The sequence below is a fragment of the Gorilla gorilla genome, chromosome 1 (genome assembly GCF_029281585.2).
Source record: "Gorilla gorilla gorilla isolate KB3781 chromosome 1, NHGRI_mGorGor1-v2.1_pri, whole genome shotgun sequence".
Taxonomy (NCBI): Eukaryota; Metazoa; Chordata; class Mammalia; order Primates; family Hominidae; genus Gorilla; species Gorilla gorilla.
This window is the reverse complement of record NC_073224.2, coordinates 115561856-115585573: the sequence shown is the minus strand read 5'-3', so window position 1 is coordinate 115585573 and position 23718 is coordinate 115561856. Positions and strand designations below refer to the sequence as shown.

At 43.2% G+C, this 23718-nt stretch overlaps 1 protein-coding gene across 3 annotated transcripts in view; it reads right to left on the bottom strand.

The window, feature by feature from the left end:
- ACP6 (acid phosphatase 6, lysophosphatidic) overlaps positions 1 to 23181 on the bottom strand; it is a 33338-nt gene extending 10157 nt beyond the window's left edge. The window contains exons 1-4 of one of the 3 annotated variants that reach the window (XM_055356922.2): positions 22572 to 23181; positions 2166 to 2294; positions 1915 to 2045; positions 1479 to 1558 (exon numbers count right to left, since the gene is read on the bottom strand). In XM_055356922.2, coding sequence (XP_055212897.1) covers positions 1479 to 1558; positions 1915 to 2045; positions 2166 to 2294; positions 22572 to 22844 — 613 coding nt within the window. In that variant the 5' untranslated portion in view covers positions 22845 to 23181. Of the gene's footprint in view, positions 1 to 1478; positions 1559 to 1914; positions 2046 to 2165; positions 2295 to 12722; positions 13442 to 22571 lie in introns of those variants that run through there. The other 2 variants (XM_004026507.5, XM_019021457.4) reach the window with 2 other exon arrangements.
- Positions 23182 to 23718: the final 537 nt, after the last annotated feature.

Genomic DNA, 23718 nt, shown 5'->3' with positions numbered 1-23718 from the left:
CGATCTTGGCTCACTGCAACCTCCGCCTCCTGAGTTCAAACGATTCTCCTGCCTCAGCCTCCTGAATAGCTGGGATTACAGGCGCCCACCACCATGCCTGGCTAATTTTTGTATTTTTAGTAGAGATGGGGTTTCACCATCTTGGCCAGGCTGGTCTTGAACTCCTGATCTCATGATCCACCTGCCTCAGCCTCCCAAAGTGCTAGGATTACAAGCGTGAGCCACTGTGCCTGGCCCCTTCTGGGATTCTTTGTTCAAGTCCCTTCATATAGGAAAGGCATGGAAGTAGCTACGAAAGAACCCAAACTGGAGTCCCAACAACTATGGGTCCAGTGCAGGGAGCTACTACCAAGACACCTGCACCTGAGGCTAGTGATTTCCTTCCCTGATGGAAACCTGGGACATTCCCAGTCTGGGACCTGCCTAAAGAGAATGTTGCCACCAATAAACATCTTTCCTTCTCAGTACCACTTCTGATGTTTCTGAGAAGATCTTTGCCTTTTAGAAGCTGAGTAGTTGAGAGCTTTCAGAAGATCAGGTGCTGTGGATCATTCCTAAACTCAAGGCCTCCCAAGAAGTAAGGGGCAGCCCATCCTGCTTTATGTGACCTAGACACGTACTGTTTGTGTGCAGCAGCCAACTACAGCCAGAACTAGCAGCAGTATCCAACCCAGTTGGGGGCAAGACCAGATTCCTCTTTCCTGAAGGTTCCATTATTTTACATATTTCTTAAAAAATGTGATGGAAATTTTGTTTCTATTTGAGATACTGCCAAAAAGCTAAACAAAGTAACAAGAACCTTTGCTTTATGGCACCTTTTTAGTAAGGTCATGATGATCTGAAACTCAGACCAGTGATTAAATGTAAATTTGAGCCAATAACGAATGACAAAATGCAGCTTCATGTGATGGCCAAAGGCTCTCAACACATGGGATCCACGAGGGAAAATAATTAATGCAGTCCTTGGGGATGAAAAGGTTGGGAACCACTGACTGCAACCATTCAGGGGCTGAATGTATCAAAACCCAAACTCGATGGACTTTCTCAACTAGGAAAGGCTAGACGGAACAGTGTTCATGCTGTGGATTATCACCAAGATTAGGGCAGTAGCAGCAGTGTTGGGTCCCAGTGTCCTTCCTTTCCAGCAATGTCTCACCTAAACAAAAAGCCCCCTCGATTGTTCACAAAACATGGTTAGGGCTGCCTTGTGCAGCTTGTGTAGAAGCTTGAGGGGAGAAGCCAGGAGCCAGAGGCAGATCAGAGCAGCTGCTGCACTGCTGCTGCTGTGGAGGTCAGGCTGGCAGGGGCACCATAAGGCCAGACAGGGAAAGACCCACTGGACTAGGTACACACTGGAAATCACACATTCAGGAGAAAAAAAGTCAAGGGAACAGGCACCAAGAAAGAGATAGGGGCTTCGGAAGTGAGAAGCAAGAGCCCCTCAGGGACAGGGACTGACTGGGACCCCAAATACGAACCTTCTTTCTGACACTGGAAAAGCCCAGCCAGCAAACAACGGGTGGACTCCAGATTCCGAAAAATGTTAGTGGAACGAATACTGAAAAAAATGAGAAAATAGTGACACTCATAAAAGGAATATTTAATTATATACACTCTATTTTATTCCACATAGGCTCCAGGGGTCTTTCAAGAGTACATAAGGAGAGCTATGGAACCAGGAAGAATGCTTCACTTTTCTGTGGGATGTCAGCCCCTGAGAGACTCTGAGTGCAATGAATGTGACCTCCAGGAACGACCTGTTCACCAGATCCTGTGACATAAGGGTATGCAGCATGACAAGTTGTCCCCCAGAGTACCTTGGGTGACAGTGGGAACCATCTTGGGGAGTCAGGACAGTTATCCTCATGCTCAAGACCTTAAATTAAGTGCAACATCCCCTTTCAAGTGACTCACAAGACCTCCTGTGGGTTGAAGGTTGGTGAAAGAAAGGGAATGTCTTCCACATAGTTCTTCCTCAGTCTCTCTCCCAAGGCAAACATTTGCTGCATGCCCACCTTGGTCAGCTGCCCAGCAAACATGCCCCCCTAAAGTAGGGAAGGAAGAGAAAGAAGAATGAAAACACCTGACAGCCTGCTGAACTCAGCCCAGAGAAAACGACCCAACCTTTGCAGTGGGGCTCCCCAGAGCAAGGAAGCATTGCTCACCTTCAGGGTGGTCTCATGGTATTGAGAGTCGTAAGGAGAATATGGTTTCGGACCACCAGCTAGATTGGTGACTGTGTAATCAAACTGAGTTTGGGGTGGGACCTCTAATAGCTGGGGGTTCCACTCTACCTGTTAGTACAGAAAAAACACACCACATTGTTTAAAAATGGTTCTTGAAATGTACAGCATTAACATCTCAAGCACTCAGAACACATGGCTGGAATCACTGACACTAGGCCTGCAACCTTCCTATGGGATGGAAGGAAAGAAATGTTAGCTAAAATTAAGGGAAGAAAAGATGGTGATTTATTATTCCAGGTGTCCTTAGCCTATGTCCTGTTATTGCTACACTAGTAATGACTGCTAAGGGGCTGCTCTGGCACTTAGCCCACACTGAAGTAAAGGGGAGCAGTGACCAGAATGCCTGGCATGCGGATACGTGGTGAATGAATGAATGAATAGATGGATGAAAGAAATAAGATGTCAGTGACCATATGTAAGAATTTATAAGGAATTAATCTGGAGGTTTATATGCCCTATCCCAGCTTAAGGATTCTACTTAACGTCCCTTGTAACTAATATACTTTTTTCCTCCTTTCATGCAATTCGTGAAACAAGCAGCTGCCATCTCAGAAGATGTTGCTTTTTCATCATCTTCCATTATTCCTTGCAATCTGGCTCCTGCCCCAACTGTGCTGTAATGATTTCAAAACATCACTAGTGGCCACAGGTCTCATAGCTCCAACTGTCCATGAAACTCTGACACTCATTGAGTCAGATGTGATTACTTCAATTTTAAAAACAAGTCTAATCCCATAGACCAGTTCCCCTTCCCAATCTACTATGTCCCTCTCAATGTTACCACAGTTCTCCTAGGCCCCAAACCTCAAACCTTTGGCTCTCTGTGGATCCACTATCCCCACACCAAGCCCTGTTGATCACTGCCTAGAAGAAAAGTCCCTCCCAATGGTCCTTCCATTATCTTATTGTAGAATGTAAACCTTATTACTGCCTGTGACAAACTCCTCCCTTTGACCTGCACAATCCATCCATCCATAGCCAACTAATTAATCGTTTTGGAAAAAATATTTTTATTGCATTTAAATATTTTGTTTTATTTTTAATTGACAAATAATTGTATATTGTATATATTTATGGGGTACAATGTGATGTTTTCATATATATTTACATTTGATATATGGTTAACTAATGTAAACAAAATCCATCAGCTCACATACTTTCATTTTTACGTGATGAAAATATGTAAAGTCAACCTTTTAGTAACATAGGCATACATCATTTTATTGCTCTTTACAGAGATTGCATTTTTCACAAATTGAAGGTTTGGAGAACTCTGCATTGAGCAAGTCTATCAGTGCCATTTTTCCAACAGCATGTGCTCATTCATGTCTCTGTGTAAAATCTGGTAATTCTCATAATATTCCAAACTTTCTCATTACTATTAAATCTGTCAAGGTGATCTATGATTTATGATTTGTTTTTCTTTTTGAAATGGGGTCTGGCTCTGTTGCCCAGGCTGGAGTACAGTGGCATGATCTTGGCTCACTGAAACCTCTGCCTCCTGGAGTGCAGTGGCATTACCTTGGCTCATCCTCCCACCTCAGCCTCCCGAGCAGCTGGGACTACAGGCATATACCATCATGCTCAGCTAATTTTTTTTTTTCTGAGAGACAGGGTTTTGCCATGTTTCCCAGGCTGATCCTGAACTCTGTGATCTTTGATGTTACTATTTTAACTATTGGGAGCGCCACAAACCGCCCCCATATAAGATGGCAAACTTAGTCAATAAATGTTGTGTGTTTTCTGAGTGCTCTGCTGACTGGCTTTTCCCCCATCTCTCTCCCTCTCCTTGAGCCTCCTTATTTCCTGAGACACAACAATATTAAAATTAGTCCAGTTAATAACCCTACAATGGCCTCTAAGTGTTCAAGTGAAAGGAAAAGTTGCAAGTTTCTCACTTTAAATCCAAAGCTAGAAATGATTAAGCTTAGTAAGGAAGGCATGTAGAAAGCTAAGATAAGCCAAAACCTATGCCTCTTGCACCAAACAGCCAAGTTATGAATGCAAAGGAAAGGTTTTTGGAGGAAATTAAAAGTACTACTCTGGTGAACACACAAACAATAAGAAAGTGAAACAACCTTATTGATAACATGGAGATATTCAATGCAGAAGAAACAGCCTATATAGGAAGAAGATCCCAGCTAAGACTTTCATAGCTAGAGAGAAAAAGTCAATGCCTGGCTTCAAAGCTTCAAAGGACAGGCTGATTCTCATTAGGGATTAAGGCAGCTGGTTTCCTTAAGGTGAAGCCAAGGCTCATTTACTATTCTGCAAATCCTACAGCCCTTAAGAATTATGCTAAATGTACTCTGACTGTGCTGTATAAATGGAACAACAAAGCCTGCATGGCAGCACATCTGTTTACAGCATGGTCTACTTAATATTTTAAGCCCACTGTTGAGACCTACTGCTCAAAAGAAAAAAATCCTTTCCAAATATTACTGCTCATTGACAATGCACCTAGTCACCCAAAGGCACTAATGGAGATGCACAAAATTAATATTGTTTTTGTGCCTGCTAACACAATGTCCTTTCTGCAGCCCATGGCCCAAAGAGTAATTTCGACTTTCAAGTCTTTATTATTTAAGAAATACATTTTGTAAGGCTATTGTTGCCCTAGATAGTGATTCCTCTGATGAATCTGGGCAAAGTAAATTGAAAACCTTATGGAAAGAATTCACCATTCTAGATGTCATTAAGAACATTTATAAGGAGGAGGTCAAAATAGCAACATTAAGAGAAGTTTGGAAGATTTGATTCCAACCCTCATGGATGACTTTGAAGATTCAAGGCTTCCATGGAAGAAGTAACTGAAGATGTGATGGAAATAGCAAGAGAACTAGAATTAGATGTGGAACCTTAAGTTCTGACTGAATTACTGCAATCTCATGATAAAACTTGAATGCATGAGAAGTTACTACAAAGAAGTGGTTCCTTGAGAGGGAATCTAGTCCTGGTGAAGATAGTGTGAACACTGTTGAAATTACAACAGTGGATTTATTACATAAACTTAATTGATAAAGCAGTGGCAGAGTTTGAGAAGATTGACTCCAATTTCAAACGATGTTCTATAGTGGGTAAAATGCTATTAAACTGTGTCATAAGCTACAGAGAAATCTTTCATGAAAGGAAGAATCTATCAATGTGGCAAACTTTACTGTTGTCTTATTTTTAGAAATTGCCACAGCCACCCCAACCTTTAGCAACTACTACCCTGATCAGTCAGCAGCCATCAACATCAAGGCAAGACCCTCCACTGGCAAAAAGATCATGACTCACTGAAGGCTCAGGTAATCACTAGCACTTTTTAGGAATAAAGCATTTTTAAATTAAGGTATGTACATTTTTAGACATGCTATTGCATAATAGGATACAGAAGAGTGTAAACACAACTTTTATATGCACTGGGAAACAAAAAACAATTGTGGGTCTCATTTTATTGCGATATTTGCTTTATTGTGGTGGTCTAGACCTGAATCTGCAATATCTTCAAGGTATGCTTGTATGTGTAGAATCTAAAGAACTCAAACTCATAGAATTAGAGAGTAGAGTGATGGTTATCAGAGGCTGGGGGGGTGCAGTAAATGGGGAAAGAGAGATTTTTATCAATGGGTACAAAATTTCAGTTACACAGGAAGAATAAGCTTTAGTGATCTATTGTACAGGATGGTGACTACAATAAATAATAATGCATTGTATGTTTCAAAATCACCTAATTAATCTTGCTAAGCCAGTGTCATCCTATCAGTAGCTTTTTCCTAATGTCTCAGAGGAAAGCATCTGTCCTTCAAGGCCTTCTACATCGTGGCTGGGTGCAGTGGCTCATACCTGTAATCCTAGCACTTTGGGAGGCTGAGGTGGGAGCATCACTTGAGGCCAGGAGTTCAAGATCAGCCTGGGCAACACAGCAAGACCCCATCTCTTAAAAAAAATTTTAAAAAAGGACTTCTACCCCCTTTGTCCAGCCCCTGTACTCAGCTTCACTGCCTCTTTCCTCCCCTCCAACCTAGACCCTGCCCACTGTTTCTGCATCTTCTTCCAGCTTGCTTCTCTTGCTTGGAGGGACTCCTGTTCCTATCTGCCCATCACCTTGTCTTCAATGTTCAAGGATAGCTCAAGTCTTACTTCCCTATCACTGACCACTCCGGCTTTTGATGGTTATCTTTTAAATCTGAATTCCTATAACATTGATAACAAAAAAAAATTTAACTCAATTTCCTACTACTTTGTTTAGTTTTAAAACTAACATTTGGAAACCTACTATGTCACATATCGTCATATTTATCTTCATCCCTCCCCGAACTATCCCAGGAGAATGGTACTGGGAGCCTCAGATTCTCTTTGCATCTAGGGAGCACTCCATTCTTCCCAAAGGCATGTGTCAGTCCCACTGGCACCTGGTCTCCAACACCTGAACCTCCTTCTGACACATCAGAGGACCAGGTGTTCACAGAGAGGCCTTCTTCCTTCTTTCACAGTTAATCACTGCTCCCTCTTTCTGACCCTCTAACCCCTCTGGATAAAAAAAACCCTTCGAGGGTTCATGGCTCATGTGGCCCCACCTCCTCTCTAGCAGCCCCCTTACCACTTCTTCCCTATTCTACACACTTACTTACTAGCCACGCAACTTCGTTTCCTTTCTCATAGTTCATGGCCTTTCAGTATCATGTTTCTTATGCCTGGAATTTTCTCTCCTCATTTCATTTAGAAAGACTTTTGTTCATTCATTAAGACTTAGCTTAAGTGTTCCCAGAAACCTTGGTCATGGCCTTATGCTTTCACAGTAGCTTCAGTGGCTCTCTTTAGTAGCCTTTACCAAAGTGTATTAAACGAGCTCCTTTACTGGTCTGTCCTGTTCAGTAGACTTGGCTTCCTGAGAACAGAGACTCGGTCATCTATTGACTTCTGTTTCCCAGCAAAGGGCCTCACACACAGTAGGTACAATTAATAGCTCCAACAATTTGCCAGCTCCTGTGGAAGATACCCATCTTGAGAAAACTTGACCCTGCCTTTCCTGGGTGTTCAAGTTAGTAAGGAAAAAAGGCCAGCTGTGAATGTAAATGACAGCAATACCATAATAGAAGCTGACATGTGCTGCAAGAAACCATATGAAGGCCATAGCAGTTCAAAGGCAAGACAGACCTTCTCTTCTGGCTGGGGATTCAGGAGAAGTTTCATTGAGGGAATAGCATTTTAAATGAATAGTATTTAGACAAGCAAATACCTGTACTTATAAAGGGTGACATTCAGAATTCCAAAAATAACTAGAAAGCTTGCGCAAAGCAGAGATGGTAAAGAATGTGTATGGCAAAGAAGTGGTTTGGTTTGCCTCAACCTGGGAATGGTTTTCCAATTTTTAAATCAGAAAATACCACATAAAGTTTAACTTTAGATTTGTACGTATAAAGGCAAAAACTCGAATTTCTCTAGTTGAAGTAGGAGGGAATCCCACAGCCCCAGCCGCTCAACATCCTCTTAGCCCACAGGCTCCACAGAATAAATATGAAACCTGGCAGCATACATCACAATTGGAATGGGAAGACTAGATGCAGAAAAGCCCATTTTGAGATGTTAGCAATAGTCCACATGAGAGCCTAAGGCCTCATCTAAGCCAGTAGCAATAGAGGAGGTAGATGTAAGACATTTGAGTTAGACTTGGCAAGTGAGTAAATAAAAGCTTTATTTGGGGACTGTGTTGGTAGGTAAACACAGAAGAACAAAAAAGAGACTACTTTGATTTTTGAGCCTCGTAATGGAGATATTCCTTGACTAAAACTAAGACCAAGACAGAAAAACAGGTGGAAAGCTGATTTCAGTTTTGGACATTTGGAGACACCTCCTTTGTGTTCCCAGTGCTCCCAGCATATTGCCTTAATTGATATCTGTTGTCTCTGCTTTATCACATTGAAACTCCTTTAAAGGCAAGACTGAATTATCCATCCTTGTAGTTCCAGTGTCCACCACAGGGCCTGACACAAAGCTCCACAGGGCCATTCAGCCTCACTAAGAAATGTCCTGTTAGGCACATTCACCAAGAGAGGACCCTTGGCGTCTCCTAGGAGACTGGAGTCTAGGTCACGTCAAGTCTAAAGTACAGTTTTCAGATTTTCAAGAATGGATGATACATCAGTTTCATATAATAGTGTCCACCCCACATACACACTCTCATTCTCATTCCTGCTCTTAAGCTTCCCAGTTAGTGGCAAAGACTAACTTGACAATTTTACTTATTTTGTGTATACCCATCTTCAAGGGGTAATAAAGTAGATATAGCAAAAATTAAAATATAGTAAGACAACCAATTCAAAGTAGGCAAGAAAGACAAAAGCAAACAAATGTAGGGACAAAGAAATGGATGCAGTAACACGGTTACTAAAATATGTACACCATGAAGATCTGTTTACTTACTATAGGTGGGCCACAGACTTGGCACCCAGCTTCCTGACTTTTACATAAAGAAAGAAACTTGATCAGCTAGACTAGTTTAAAGAAAAAAGCAAGCCAATTGTTCAGGAGAAGCACACCATTCCTAATGCTAACAGACAAATTCCTCCCAAGGGTCCTCATAAAGGTGATAGAGTAATATAATGAACATCTTTTCAGCAGTCACAGCAATGAGTTCTGTGGGATTGTTTCTCCTGGTTCTCTCAACACAGAATGATAACCTCTTACCAAAGCACATTTCAGAGAAGGCAATTCTGTACTGGGATTGATATACTACATTCCAGGTAAAAGAACAAATCTACATAAAAGTAAACAAAAACCTTCCAGGTGTAGATTTTAAAATAAAGCAATCATATTAAACCTTGTCTGTACACTGGTATTACCAGGACATTTTTTTTTTTTTTTTTTTTTGAGACAGAGTCTTGCTCTGTCGCCCAGGCTGGAGTGCAGTGGCACAATCTCGGCTCACTGCAAGCTCCGCCTCCCAGGTTCACGCCATTCTCCTGCCTCAGCCTCCGAGTAGCTGGGACTACAGGTGCCCGCCAGCACGCCCGGCTAATTTTTTGTATTTTTTTAGTAGAGACGGGGTTTCACCGTGTTAGCCAGGATGGTCTCGATCTCCTGACCTCATGATCCGCCCGCCTCGGCCTCCCAAAGTGCTGAGATTACAGGCGTGAGCCACCGCGCCCAGCCTACCAGGACATTTTTAAAAAGTTACTGATGCCTGAGTCCCATCCTGGGATAACTGCATTTGCATTATCCCCCAAAAAAGTGGGGCCTCCACTTTTTTAATGCTCTTCAGTCCAGATAATTCTCAAGCTTCACCAGAGAGTCTTTTACATTATCTGGATACCCTGGACCAATTAAATTAGAATCCTTCGGAGGGAGACCCTAGCAAGTATATTTTTTAAAGCTTCCCAGTTGACTCCAATGTTCCACCACGGTTAAGAACCATCGATCCTGAAGAATGGGTGGACCTCATGTAATGCTTCTTGAATACCGCTTCTTTTAGCTGAGTTTTGGAAAGGTACTAAGCAATAAAAGATTCTTACATTATGCTTCCCAGCTCATCTATATTGTCAAATAAATAGGGACCCAAATGTCTTAATCAACAGTGAAGCTGGGGTAGGTTGGACTTTATTTTATAAAAACTGAGGAATCTCCCTGGGTGGAGGCCATCTTGACACCCAGGGGAGTTAAGGGAAGCCTGGAAGCAGTGCCAAATCTTTTCTTTTGATAGTGCATTTGGATCTGCTCTAATGATCAGGAAAAAAAATGGCCAATCAAGTTCTATGTTTTTATTTCCAAAGCACAATCTTTTAGCAAAACAGGTTAAACCAACAGCCATTCAAGCCATGAGAAAACAACCCAATAAAACATCTAGTTTTTTGTTTTTTGTTTTTGAGATGGAGTCTTGCTCTATCACCCAGGGTAGAGTGCAGTGGCCCAATCTTGGCTCACTGCAACCTCCACCTCCCGGGTTCAAGCAATTCTCCTGCCTCAGCCTCCCGAGTAGCTGGGATTACAGGCGCCCACCACCACACCGGGCTAATTTTTGTATTTTTAGTAGAGATGGGGTTTCACCATCTTGGCCGGGCTGATCTCGAACTCCTGACCTCTTGATCCACCTGCCTCAGCCTCCCAAAGTGCTGGGATTACAGGCATGAGCCACCACACCCAGCCAAAACATCTAGTTTTAAATCATGCTACTTTCTGAGAATTTGTGAGATGGCTGAATGAAGTGACTTGTCACATATATTAATCTATAAACCAGTCAGAAATCAGGAAACATGTACCAAAGACAAAAAATTTTTGCCAGGCAGTCCCTTCTGACTATAATTAATAGCAGAACCAAGAAGATTAAAAAATCCCAATAACGGCCGGGCACTGGCTCACGCCTGTAATCCCAGCACTTTGGGAGACTTGAAGCAGGCGGATCATGAGATCAAGATATCGAGACCATCCTGGCCAACATGATGAAACCTCGTCTCTAGTAAAAATAGAAAAATTAGCCGGGCCTGGTGCTGTGCACCTGTAGTCCCAGCTACTCGGGAGGCTGAGGCAAGAGAATTGCTTAAACCCGAGAGGCGGAGGTTGCAGTGAGCCGAGATCGCGTCACTGCACTCCAGCCTTGCAACAGAACAAGATTCTGTCTCAAAAAAAAAAAAAAAAAATCCCAATAACAACCTCTATCAAATTGGATCTTGAAATGAACACTGGACAGAGACTATCCAGAAACAAGTTTTAAGAGGCTAATATTTGCTCATAGCCTAAATTGAAAGAGAGTTGGTTCACCCCTGATTTTCACGCACACAACTTTATACTAGAGAGCCAAAGATGTTTAAAGCATCTGTCTAAAGTCTGGAGAATATGAGCAGAAAGGAGAGGTAATATGCCTTCTCTAATTGCAAAGTCAGGCCATGGATTCAGATGCTATTTTGTGGCTACACAGATTGAAGATGAATGAAGCTGGTATCCTAAGCTACAATGGACCTTTCAACCATAAAGGCAGAAGATATCCATCACACACCCACTCTCCCTTAGGGATAAAGCCCTAAAAGAATCTAAATCTTTTCCTAGGGCCTTCAGGATGTGTGTGTATATATATATATATATATATATATATATATATATATATATATATGGTACATACTAGGTCTAGGCCTACACATTCAAAGTTTTACTCTCCGTTACCACTGATAATTTTTTGTCTTCTACGTGAATATAATATATATTCCTACATGTGATTCCCCAGTCCTTCGGCACCAAGAATAAATAGAGAAGAATTGGGGGAAGGGGAGCATCAGAGATGGGCTGTATACAAAATCATAAGGAAAATTTAGTGATCTAATATAAAAAGGCAAAGTAAGAGACTGAAAAAAAAATCAAAGAATCAAAATGAAAGAAGAAATCCCGGTTCCAGAGAGCAAGTGGTAAAGCCAGAGTAAGGCTAACTAGAAACCTGGTAATAGAATTAAGTGCCTTCCAAATGTATTTATTTATGTGGAAAATGCTTTAGAAGTTTAATTTCATGTGCAGCCAACCTTGAAAAATGGGTTTCCAGTTGTACAATGTAAAGACACAATCCTGAAGGTTTCTAGAAAGCAACTGTTATTATGAAGAGTATACCTAACATCAATTTTGGACAATCTGTTCGACCTCCTCCAACATCAACCTGGAAGACCAACGATACAAAAGCACTCCACAGGTGTAATACCTGGGAGTTTGGGGATTTCAGGTTGCCTGTTCCTCTTCACTAGGCCTTTCTGCTATAAAAAGTCACATCCAGGAAAGATAATCATTTTTTTTTAAAACTGTGCTTTAGTCATAATTATCCTGACAAAACCAGACAGATTTTTAAAACATTACTGCCACAGACTAGCCCATTTTTAATTTGTTCCGACCTCAAATCCCTCCCACTATAGGTTTAGTAACCTTAAATAGAAAAGGAGAACCCTAGAATACAACACTTGTTACAAAAAAAAAAAACTTCAGGAGATCTCAAATGGCCTCCAGCAAACCCTGAGAAAAAGCAGTTATAAAGTTTGTTTCCAAAGGCAACGACCTCTTATCCACTGTAATCTCAGTTAAGAGTGGTTCCTATCACTAAACTCCCTTCAGCCCTTCAGCTCTGACAAACCACCTTCAAAATGGTCACACAGAAGTGCACTGCACCCTTGTATTCAAGTTCACCTAGACCCTTAATACAAATGCTGACCTGGGGCACTACTCCACACCTGCTGAATCAGAATCTGCAACGTAGCAGGATCCCCAGGCGACTCCCATGCGTCTTAAGCAGCGCTTACTGATGGCTGCGCCATCAGGGCAAAACTGGAAGTTCCGGGGCTGTCCTAACCCCAGCAGGTCCTTTGCTCAAGAGCCTGGGGAGTCACTGGCTACTGCTGTTTTCCCTTCTTCTGGACCCAACCCGAGCCCCGCTCCGCGCGAGTAAAGCTCTGAAGATATGTGTCAGGGCGAGACTCCTAGCCTGGCACACGGTCCTCGCCCCACCAGCCCGGGCCGACCTCTCACCTGCTCCTCCAGCGGGAGCGGCTTGAGAGGACTCCGAGCCCCGTGTCGAAACACGACCTGCACCATTTTCAACTTCAGCAGGCTGCGGTCGACCGGACGCTGGCCATCGGCCTCCTGCAGCTCGGCCAGGGCCACCCGCCGCTGGTGCAGGCAGTACGCCAGCGAGGTCAGGACGCCCACTGGGGTCCACAAGCGCATGCTGAACACACCAGTGATCATGGTGGTAGGCCCTCGCTGCCCTCCGGGTTGAGGCTGCAGGAGGCAAACAAGTCTTCTGCGGGCGCCGGGGCTCAGCGGGCGCCCCCAAGTCCGCGGGAACCTGCGGATGCGTACATCCAGCCCCTCAGCAAGCAGGGACCGCTGTGCCTCCCGGCCCTGAGGGAGACCCCGAGTGGGAACGGGGGAGAGAACAAGAGGTGGCAGCAGCGAAGAGTCCCTGGGAGTTTTAACCCGGGTTGGGGTTGGTCGCTCCTGCTGCACACCGGGCCAGGGGAGATCGGATCCTTATCTTTTGCCCGACGAGGAACATTAAACTTGTATTTCAAGTTTGGCCTCCAGCACTCTTGAAGGAACAGGAGCCGGCCCTGAGTTCCCTGGCGGCAGCGGCTCCACCAGCAAGGACTACTCGATTCCACTTTTCTATAAGCAAGCTCCTACCCACCTCCTCACCTACTCAGGGAGCCGTCCCAAGTGGACCCGCGCACAGGAGCACGGGAAAACGAGTCCTGTGGTGACACCTCGCCTGAAGACTCAGAGCTGCGGAAACTACAACTCCCACAAGGCTGCGCGGACCGCGGCTCCCAAGAAGTGGCTTGTACCCGCCCCCCTCGCCTGCGGGCCTCGCCCCTCCGGCCCAGCCAGCCGTTTTCCAGGCGTGGATGGCCCACGGACGTGCCTGGTCCGGCAGTGGAGTGGTAGTGAATCTGTCGGGCCATGGAGTTTGCCAGGCAGGAGGATCGCGAGCACAGGAGTAGAATTGGGTGGTGGAGGGGAGTAGTTTGAGTCTAGTTTTGAATGTAGAAGACTTCCTTCCAGTCCTGGAAGCCTGGTTGCTGCAGCGAGGAGCTGAGACACCTGCCGAGTGATTGCCATTTGCGAAACACAGCACTAGGTGCTTTATATTTAGTCATTTACTACTCCCTTCTCTGTTTTTAAAAAAATTCTCAAGCTTAAGTCATTGTAATCATGTAGAACTTTAAGCTCACTGATGTGTTTACTTCCATCCAGAATACTTCTTGTGGAAAAAGCCAGGCCTTGCCCGTGGGTGTCCCAGTGATTAAGAATCTAAGAGGCGCCATAGCTCACGCCTGTAATCCCAGCATTTTGGGAGGCCGAGGCGGGCAGATCATGAGGTCAGGAGATCGAGACCATCCTGGCTAACGCGGTGAAACCACGTCTCTACTAAAAATACAAAAAAAAAAAAAAAAAAAAAAAATTAGCCAGGCGTGGTGGCGGGCACCTGTAGTCCCAGCTACTCGTGAGGCTGAGGCAGGAGAATGGCGTGAACCCGGGAGGCGGAGCTTGCAGTGAGCCGAGATCGCGCCACACGACTCCAGCTTGGGCAACAGCGCAAGACTCCGTCTCAAAAAAAACAAAAACCTAAGAACACAGAACAATGCCAGCCTTACCACCTGCTAGTCTGGTTTCTGTTGATATACAGGTATCCCAAGCCTGTGTTTCCAGATCTTTGCAACAGGACACAATCTGGGACCCACTATGTGTCTATCTCCAAAGATCAAACTGGGCCAGATGTAAAGACAACATACTTACAGAGCATGGCTCCTGGCCTGAGAACAAATTCTGTTCACCAAGCTGGAAGGTTCTGAGTGCTCCCTGATGCAGGGACGAGGGTCATTTTGGAACACTACATATTGTCACAATTTTCTCCCTAGCCCAGCCAAGGGACTCACTTTTCAGAGTCTTATTGTGTGTGCTGATGTGATTAAAAATCGAATACTGTTTGCTATGGACTCAGTTGTGTCCCCCGCCAAATTCGTACCCACTAAGTGACTGCATTTGGACATAGGACTTTTAGAAGGTGATTCTGTCAGAGGCATTTGAACCATAGTGACTCCATCTTGAATAGCGGCTGGGTAAAATGAGGCTGAGACCTACTGGGCTGCATTCCCAGAAGGTTAGGCATTCTCAGTCACAGGATGAGGGGGGAGGTCAGCAGGACTGGTATCACAAGAAACCAGTCAAAAAGACCCTGCTGATAAAACAGGAAGTGGTAAAGAAGCTGGCCAACACCAACCAAATGCAAGATGTTGATGGAAGTGACCTATGGTCAAACTCACTGCTCATTTTACGTTAATTATAATGCATTAGCATGCTAAAAGACACTCCCATCAGCACTATGACAATTTACGAATGTCGGGGCCAGCAGTTACCCTATATGGCCTAAAGTGGGGAGGAACCCTCAGTTCCAGGAAATCCCACTCCTTTCCCAGAAAATTCATGAATAATCCACCCCTTGTTTGGCATATAATTAAGAAATAACCATAAGTATTTTCAGTTGAGCAGCCCATGCCCCTGCTCTGTCTATGGAGTAGCCATTCTTTTGTTTCTCTTTTTCTCTAATAAACTTGCTTTCACTTTATGGACTCACCCCAAATTCTTTCTTGCCCAAGGTCCAAGAACTCTCTCTTGGAGTCTGGATCAGGACCCCTTTCCAGTAGCAATTTTGGTTAAGTGAAGATATAAATGTGAGGTCCTAATCCAGTAGGATTGATGGCTTTATAAGAAGAGAAAGAAGGATCTCTCTCTTCACACAGGAGATCTGATGGTTTTATAAGTTTTTGGAAATTCCTCCTTCTTTCTCCTCTCTGGTCTGCCAACTTGTGAAAAAGGTGCCTGCTTCCCCTTCTGCCATGATTATAAGTTTCCTGAGGCCTCCCCCTGTCCCCAGCCATGCAGAACTGTGAGTAAATTTACTCCTTTGTTTATAAATTGTAGTATCTTTATAGCAGTGTGAAAACGGACTAATACAGCAATGGTCCTGTCAGGGCTCACGTGTTCTGTTGGAGGGGGAGTGTGGGGAAGTGTGGGGAACAACTTAGCAGCAGATCTCCAAAAGAAACCAGAGTGAGGGTGGAAAATAGCAGATTTCATGTGGTTGTTAAAAGCACTGTTTGTCAACACATGTGAGACAAACCATGGGGAGTCCAGATGTATTTTGTGTGTGATAGTAGTGGCAGTGAGCTGCAATTTAAAAGAGGCTGGGCCGGGCACGGTGGCTCACGCCTGTAATCCCAGCACTTTGGGAGGCTAAGGCAGGCAGATCACCTGAGGTCAGGAGTTTGAAACCACCCTGGGCAACATGGTGAAACGCTGTCTCTACCAAAAATACAAAAATTAGCCGGGTGTGGTGGCACACATCTGTAATCCCAGCTACTCGAGAGGCTGAGGCAGGAGAATCGCTTGAACCTGGGGGCAGAGGTTGTAGTGAGCCGAGATTGCACCACTGCCCTCCAGCCTGGGCGGCAAAGTGAGATTCCATCTCAAAAAAAAAAAAAAAAAAAAAAGAGAGAGAGAGAAAGAGAGAGACTGGAAGTCCTGACCCAGGGTAGGACCGTGTGGGTGGGGGTGTTAGGGTGGTTGCAGGAAGCAGGGGAACACTGAGTAGCTGTTATTTTGACCCTGGTTTTAAACTACCAGGCAGGGATGGCTCGGGAAATAAGCCATTTCCCAGCCAAATTGTCTTCAGAGGATTGCATTTAATATTATGTAAAAACTCAGTTTTAATAATGAGATTAGATAAGAAACAACCACATTCACATTTTTTTCCCCAGTGGTGAGCACAGTGCCTGGTTTGTAGTAAGTACTCCATAAATACTTGCCAAATGAAATTATAGGATATGTCATAGGAATGTTGTTGAGCCATTGCTCATTACATCATTTATTGCTTCCTTTATAAATCTCCTCCTGAGAAATTTGGTTTAGAGTGTTAGAATTAGAACAAGCATTAAGAAGTATGAAGATTACTTTTCCTTCAATTTTGTCTTGGTTGTCAGGAAGCTTGGTGCCTAATTTTCAAACTTACCTATAGCAAATATTTAGAATCTAGTGGCCAGTATAACTATGATCTTTCCCTCCAGAGTATTACTCTGGATTGGATGGGAGCAAAACTGGAGAAAGGACCGTTAGGAGGCTGTTGCAGCAATCCAGCTATGAAACATGTAAGAGGTAGTTAACAAGTGAGAAGGAGGAAGGAGTCAAGGATGACTACTCTACGTTTCTGGCTTGGACAACCTGCAGATGATGCCATGCACCTGGGAAGGAGGTTAAGCAGAAATTACCAAGTTAATTTTGAATATGTAGATCATAAGGTACTTAGGTATCAAGGAAGCCAAGAGAAAAAAGGTTTTTTAAAAAAAGAGAATGGACAATAGTGTCAAATGGAACTGAGAAGCCAAGTAATGTAAGGTCCAGTGTCCAATGGATTTAACAACAAAGTAATCTTCTGTTAGTTAAGTGAGAGCAGTCTCAGTGAAATAGTGGAATCCTAATCCAATAATGGGGCAGAAATGGAATGCAAGTGGGAAGTAAGTGTAGACATCTTTAAGAAGCTTAGCTGAGAAGAGGGAATGAAAAAATGCAGTAGCTGGAGGTGTTTGATTCATGAAATTAAGGGAGAATTGTCTTTTGAAGATGAGAGAAGCTTGTATATATGTTTAAATGTTGATAGAAATAAGTTTCCAGATAAGGAGAGACAGGATAATAGATCTGATTAAGTGCTTAGGAGGGCAGGATAAAATCAGAAATGAGCTTAAGTGGCATAATTAGCTTCAGAAAGGAAAAGTATGTATTTTCCATGTTTATAGGAGGGAAATAAGAAAGAATAGGCATGGGTGAAATACATTCATGGCATGGAGATTCATGGGGCTTTTTTCTTTGTTTTTTTTTTTTTTTTTTCTGCAAAATCAGAGTATGAGTTAGAGGGGTGGTGATTGGTGCTCTTGACAATTTGAGGAATGTGAGAAAGTAAAATACCCACAGTATACACAAGAGAGAGGGTCACAGCTAGGTAGCCAGAGGTTTGCCAGGTACCATGGAGAGCCCAATAGAGAACAGTTTTCTCCAACTTTATGGTACATCATAATCACTTGGCTTATTTGTTAGAATGTAGGTACAGGAGCACCAATATGTCTTACTATAGCCGAGTGGAGTCTGGAACTCTGTGTTTTAAACAAGCATCCAGGTGATTCTGATACAGAAGCTCTTCAGATCACACATTGAAAACTATGGATAGAGAGTCAAAGAGGGGTTAGTTTTAGTTTTAGTATGGAGGTGTTTTTTATAAAATGGGTACTATAGTTTGGATGTCTGTCCCCTCTAAACCTCATGCTGAAATTTGATCCAGTGTTAGAAGTGGGGCCTAATGGGAAGTGTTGGGTCATGGCAGTAGATCCCTCATGAGTAATAGATTGATGCCCTCCCTCAGAAGTGAATAAATTCTCACTCTCCAAAAGCTAGTTGTTAAAAAGAACCTGGAACCTCCCCACCTCCTTGCTTCATTTCTCATCATGTTATCTCTGCACTCACTGGCTCTCCTTCATCTTCCACCATGAGTGGAAGCAGCCTGTAGCCATCACCTAATGCATATGCCCAACCTTGAATTTTCCAGCCATCCAGAATTATGAGCCAAATAAACTTGTTTCTTTATAAATTATCCAGCTTCAGATATTCCCTTATAGCAACACAAAATGAACTAAGACAATGAGGACAATTCCCAATGGAGGGGAAACAAGAAGACAAAAAGAAATAATTAGTAGAGAAAAATTCCTAAGGAGTTGAGAGAATGTGTGATAAAGAAGAAAATAGGAAGGGTCACCCTCAGACAGGAGAGAAGGGTTGCATCTTTCATTAAGGGTCGTCACTTCTATTAAAATGAAGAGGAGGAGGTAAAGATAGATGGTGAAGCAGGGAAGATTGGTAGTTTCACCTCCAACAAATTATTTCCCCCAGTTATATCTCCAGGAAGCTTGGAAAAAGGAAAAACATCGATAATAGTAATTGAATTAAGTGCTTACCATAACCATATACATGGCATTATGTAATGTGACATTTAATCCTTATAGTAACTCCAGTTGTAGGTACTATCACCATTTTGTAAAGGAAGAAATTGAAATTAGAGAACAGAGAAGTAACTTGCCCAGGAATGCACAGATCTTAAGTGGCAGAAACTGAGTAAACTAAATTTGAACCCATGTTTGTCTGGCATCTGGGCCCACACTATGAGTCACAGATATTACAGATATTATAATGCTTAACTTGTAGTAGGGAGGGGGTAGCAATTTGTGTGATATTTAGCATGGATAATACCCCTGTAAGATGAGAGATTAAAACTTTCCTTTGTGACTTCTCTCCAATAAGTCTCTTTTTTCCTACCATTTCCTCAATCCTGATGGATGGCTTCCTGTTTTTTCCTTAGTATCACTTAGGTCCTTTCTGCTGCAAGTGGCAGAAGACCTGATTCAAGCTGGTTTAACAGGAAAAAAGACAAAAGAATTGATTAGCCCACACAATTGAAAATTTCAGGAGAACTGCCTTCAGGCTTAGCTGGATAGAAGCTCAGTTAATATTGATTTTTTATTTCTTTTGTAGCCTCCAGCTCCATCTCCTACTGTTTTGCCTTTGTCCTCAAACTTTTTCTGGTGACTCAGAGCTCACCCCTTCATTACACAATGATTCAAGCAGTCTAACTGGAAATAAAGAGCTCTTTTCCCCACACAAGCAGAAATTCTGGGCCTCAGAATTTTTTGCCAGATTTGAGATATATGCTTAATGCTTGAACCAGTCATTTCCAACCATCCCTGAAGTTGAAGGGGAAGTCAAACCCACCCAAACTAAATGAGCTACTAGGGGGTACAGGCGATTCTTCAAAAGAGGTTCAGATAACTGTTTTTACTTTAAAAAGAGTGAATGAATGATGAGGGGAGAATAATAGATGTCTTTCATGCCTTTCTCCAATCTCTTCTTTCCTCATTAATCAACTTCCTGTGTGCATTGTTGGTGACTCACGCTGAAGTTGCTGACCTTTCCACAGAGGGACAGAGGGAGGTGGGCTTAATACTCTCTACAACTCCTACAACTCTAACAGAGTACGTCTGTGTCTATACATCTTTGTGACTTCCTTGTTTAAACATCTTTATTGGCTCCCCATTGCCCACAGAAGAGTGACTTACAATACCAGTTTTCAATGTTCCACCACTCTGATATTCCATGCTGTTTTCAAAGGTACTAGAATACTGGTATTTCTGTTGGTATGATACTGTTAGTTTGAAGTTAAAAGAAATCTGAAATCTGAAACATTTATGTTCTGAGACATACCAGAGACACGTTTCATTAAAATTTGGGAATCACGTATAGGTGACTGTGTTTAGAAAGCTGTCTTATATGCCTTTATAATTCTCAAGAAAAAAGAAAACAAAGCAAAGCTTCTAATACAAGAATAATTATTATCTATCACAAAGACTTTCCAACACATGGACATGAATGGAATACTATTAGTATTAACAAGGTGTCTGTATTAGAATCTTCATTTATGGAAGATGAGATGGAAAAATAAAGACAAACCAGAAATACTTTCTTTGAAGCAAAAAAAAAAAAAAAAAGTTTGTTACTGTCTTAGTCCATTCAGGATGCTGTAACAAAATATCTAAGACTAGATAATTTATAAATAATAGAAATTTACTTTTCACAGTTCTGAAGTATGGGTTATCAAAGATCAAGGTGCCAGCAGATTTCTCATCTGGTGAAAGTTTGCTCTCTGCTCCACAGATGGTCCTGTTGTTGCATGATCATATGATGAAAGGGCAGAAGGGCAATAAAGGGCTAAATAGGGAGAACTCACTCCCTCAAGCCCTTTTTTATGGGCACTAATCCCACCCATGAGAGTGGAGCCCTCCTGAACTAATCACCTTCTAAAGACCCCACCTCTTAATACTGTTGCACTGTGTTAGAAATGCTTGTTTCCCGGTGCCATAAAGAAATAGCACTTGAACATAAATTTAATTTTCTCAGCAAGGCCATTTTTACTTTTTGCAGAAAGGGTACACTCACCAGCAGTTTTGCCATGAGAGTACACCGAACAAAGGAGACAAGGTTATTTATAACCTCATGCGTCCACCCTACTGCTGTGTCCGGTTTCCATTGGTTGGAACGGGACCTCACATTCTGTATTTGTCCCAATTGGCTTGCAACTTAGAACTTTTTAAAAGAGGCAAAGGCAGTGGAGAACAAAGGAAGGAGAAGGTAACTTGTGGAATGCTGAGAAAGGTAAAAAACACCTCCAAATAAAGAAGAGGAACAGGCGATGACCTAACGCTTGCTTGGACCAGTATAAGCATGCCAGGGCAAATATTTAGGCTAAATTGTGGGAGCGAAGAACACAAAGTACATTGATTTCTTTATTACGGCTAGCAGATATCTAAGAATGTTAGCACAGTTCTTTGAATAAATTTGCTTCTAAGTGAAATCACTATTTATTCCTAATTAGATGGGGAGGAAAGTCTTTTTGAAGAGGAACCTTTACTTTACTTTTTACAATTGGAATTATGTTTCAACACGAATTTTTCAGGGATACAAACATTCAAATCATAGCAGTTAGAAATTAAAAAAAACTGTTCTTGCAAAGAAATGTAACCTTGGCCCCTGAAAAAAATCTCCTCAAAGTTGTTAACCAAGAGATAGGATTGTTGGTAGATAATGGGTGTCTTAGTCTATTTTGTACTGCTACAGCATTAATACCTGAGACCGGGTCATTTATAATGAACAGAAATGTATTGGCTCACAGTTCTGGAGGTTGAGAAGTCCAAGATTGAGGCACTGGCATCTGGTGAAGGCCTTCTTGCTGCATCATCCCATGGCAGAAGGCACAGGGGTGAGAGAGAGAAAAGGGGGCTGAACTTGTCCTTTTATAAGGAACAGGTTCCTGTAATAATGGCATTCATCATTCATGAGAATGGTGCTCTCATGGCCTAATCACCTCTTAAAGGTCCCACCTGTCAACATACTTGCACTGAGGATTAAGATTCCAATGCATGAACTTTGGGGGACACATTAAAACCATGGCAGTGGATTAGAGAAAAATATTTAAGAGCAGTTTATAACAAGATCTTTATCATTCTCTTAACTAGCATAGATTCAGAAAGAGGTTTTCAGCACTGGAAAGCTTTACACAGCTCAGTGATGACATCATTGATGGACTAAGTACACATTAAAAAATTATAATTCTATTTTATTTTTAAGCTCAAACTTTATGTAGTATGTGGCCAGGTGTGGTGGCTCACGCCTGTAATCCCAGCACTTTGGGAGGCCGAGGCGGGTGGATCATGAGGTCAGGAGATCGAGACCATCCTGGCTAACACGGTGAAACCCCGTCTCTACTAAAAAATACAAAAAATTAGCCGGGCGTGGTGGCGGGCACCTGTAGTCCCAGCTACTTGGGAGGCTGAGGCAGGAGAATGGCGTGAACCCAGCAGGTGGAGCTTGCAGTGAGCCGAGATTGCACCACTACACTCCAGCCTGGGCGACAGACTGAGACTCCACCTCAAAAAAAAAAAAAAAAAAAAAAGTTCAAGTATATTTACATTTTACTTATGGTTATTAATTTTTGTATTTGAAAAGTGTTGTGTCTTAATCAGCAAGATGGCAGAAAATAACTTTCCAGTGCTAGTCTCTCCACAGAAACATCAATTTGAAAAACTATCCATGCGTAAAAATACCTTCACAAGAGTGAAGAAAACCAAATGAGAGATTACAGCACCTGAGTGTAGCACAGAAATAAGAAAAGACACATTGAAGAGGATAGGAAGGACAACTTTACATTACCCACATCACCCTTACCTCCATACCAGGCAGCACAGTCCACAGAGAGATACCTTTCACTTCGGGGAAGATGAGGAAAATAAGCATCAGACTTTGCCTCAAACCCCAATACTGGGCCCACCGATAAAACCCAGCACTGGGAAGGCCCCCACAGCCCCAGATTCTAGGCCCATGATGTGTCCAGAATTGGTGGGTTCTTGGTCTCACTGACTTCAAGAATGAAGCTGCGGACCCTGCGGTGAGTGTTACAGCTCTTAAGGTGGCGCGTCTGGAGTTTGTTCCTTCTGACATTCGGATGTGTTCGGAGTTTCTTCCTTCTGGTGGGGTTCGCCGTCTCCCCGGCTCAGGAGGGAAGCTGCGGACCTTCGCGGTGAGTGTTACAGCTCTTAAGGCGGCGCATCTGGAGTTGTTCTTTCCTCCCAGTGGGCTCGTGGTCTCGCTGGCTTCAGGAGTGAAGCTGCAGATCTTCGCGGTGAGTGTTACAACTCATAAAAGCAGTGTGGACCCAAAGAGTGAGCAGTAGCAAGATTTATTGCAAAGAGCTAAAGAACAAAGCTACCACAGTTGTGGAGGGGGACTGGAGCGGGTTGCCACTGCTGGCTTGGGCAGCCTGCTTTTATTCTCTTATCTGGCCCCACCCACATCCTGCTGATTGGTAGAGCTGAGTGGTCTGTTTTCACAGGGCACTGATTGGTGCATTTACAATCCCTGAGCTAGACACAAAGGTTCTCCACTTCCCCACCAGATTAGCTAGATACAGATTGTCAACACAAAGGTTCTCCAAGTCCCCACCAGAGTAGCTAGATACAGCGTGTCAACACAAAGGTTCTCCAAGTCTCCACCAGAGTAGCTAGATACAGGGTGTCAATTGGTGCGTTCACAAACCCTGAGCTAGATACAGGGTGCTAATTGGTGTGTTTACAAACCTTGAGCTAGACACAGAGTGCCAATTGGTGTATTTACAATCCCTGAGCTAGACATAAAGGTTCTCCACCTCCCCACCAGACTCAGGAGCCCAGCCGGCCTTACCCAGTGGATCCCGCACCAGGGCTGCAGGTGGAGCCGCCTGCCAGTCCCGCACCATGCGCTGGCACTCCTCACCTCTTGGGTGGTTGATGGGACTGGGCGCCATGGAGCAGGGGGCGGCACTCATCGGGGAGGCTCG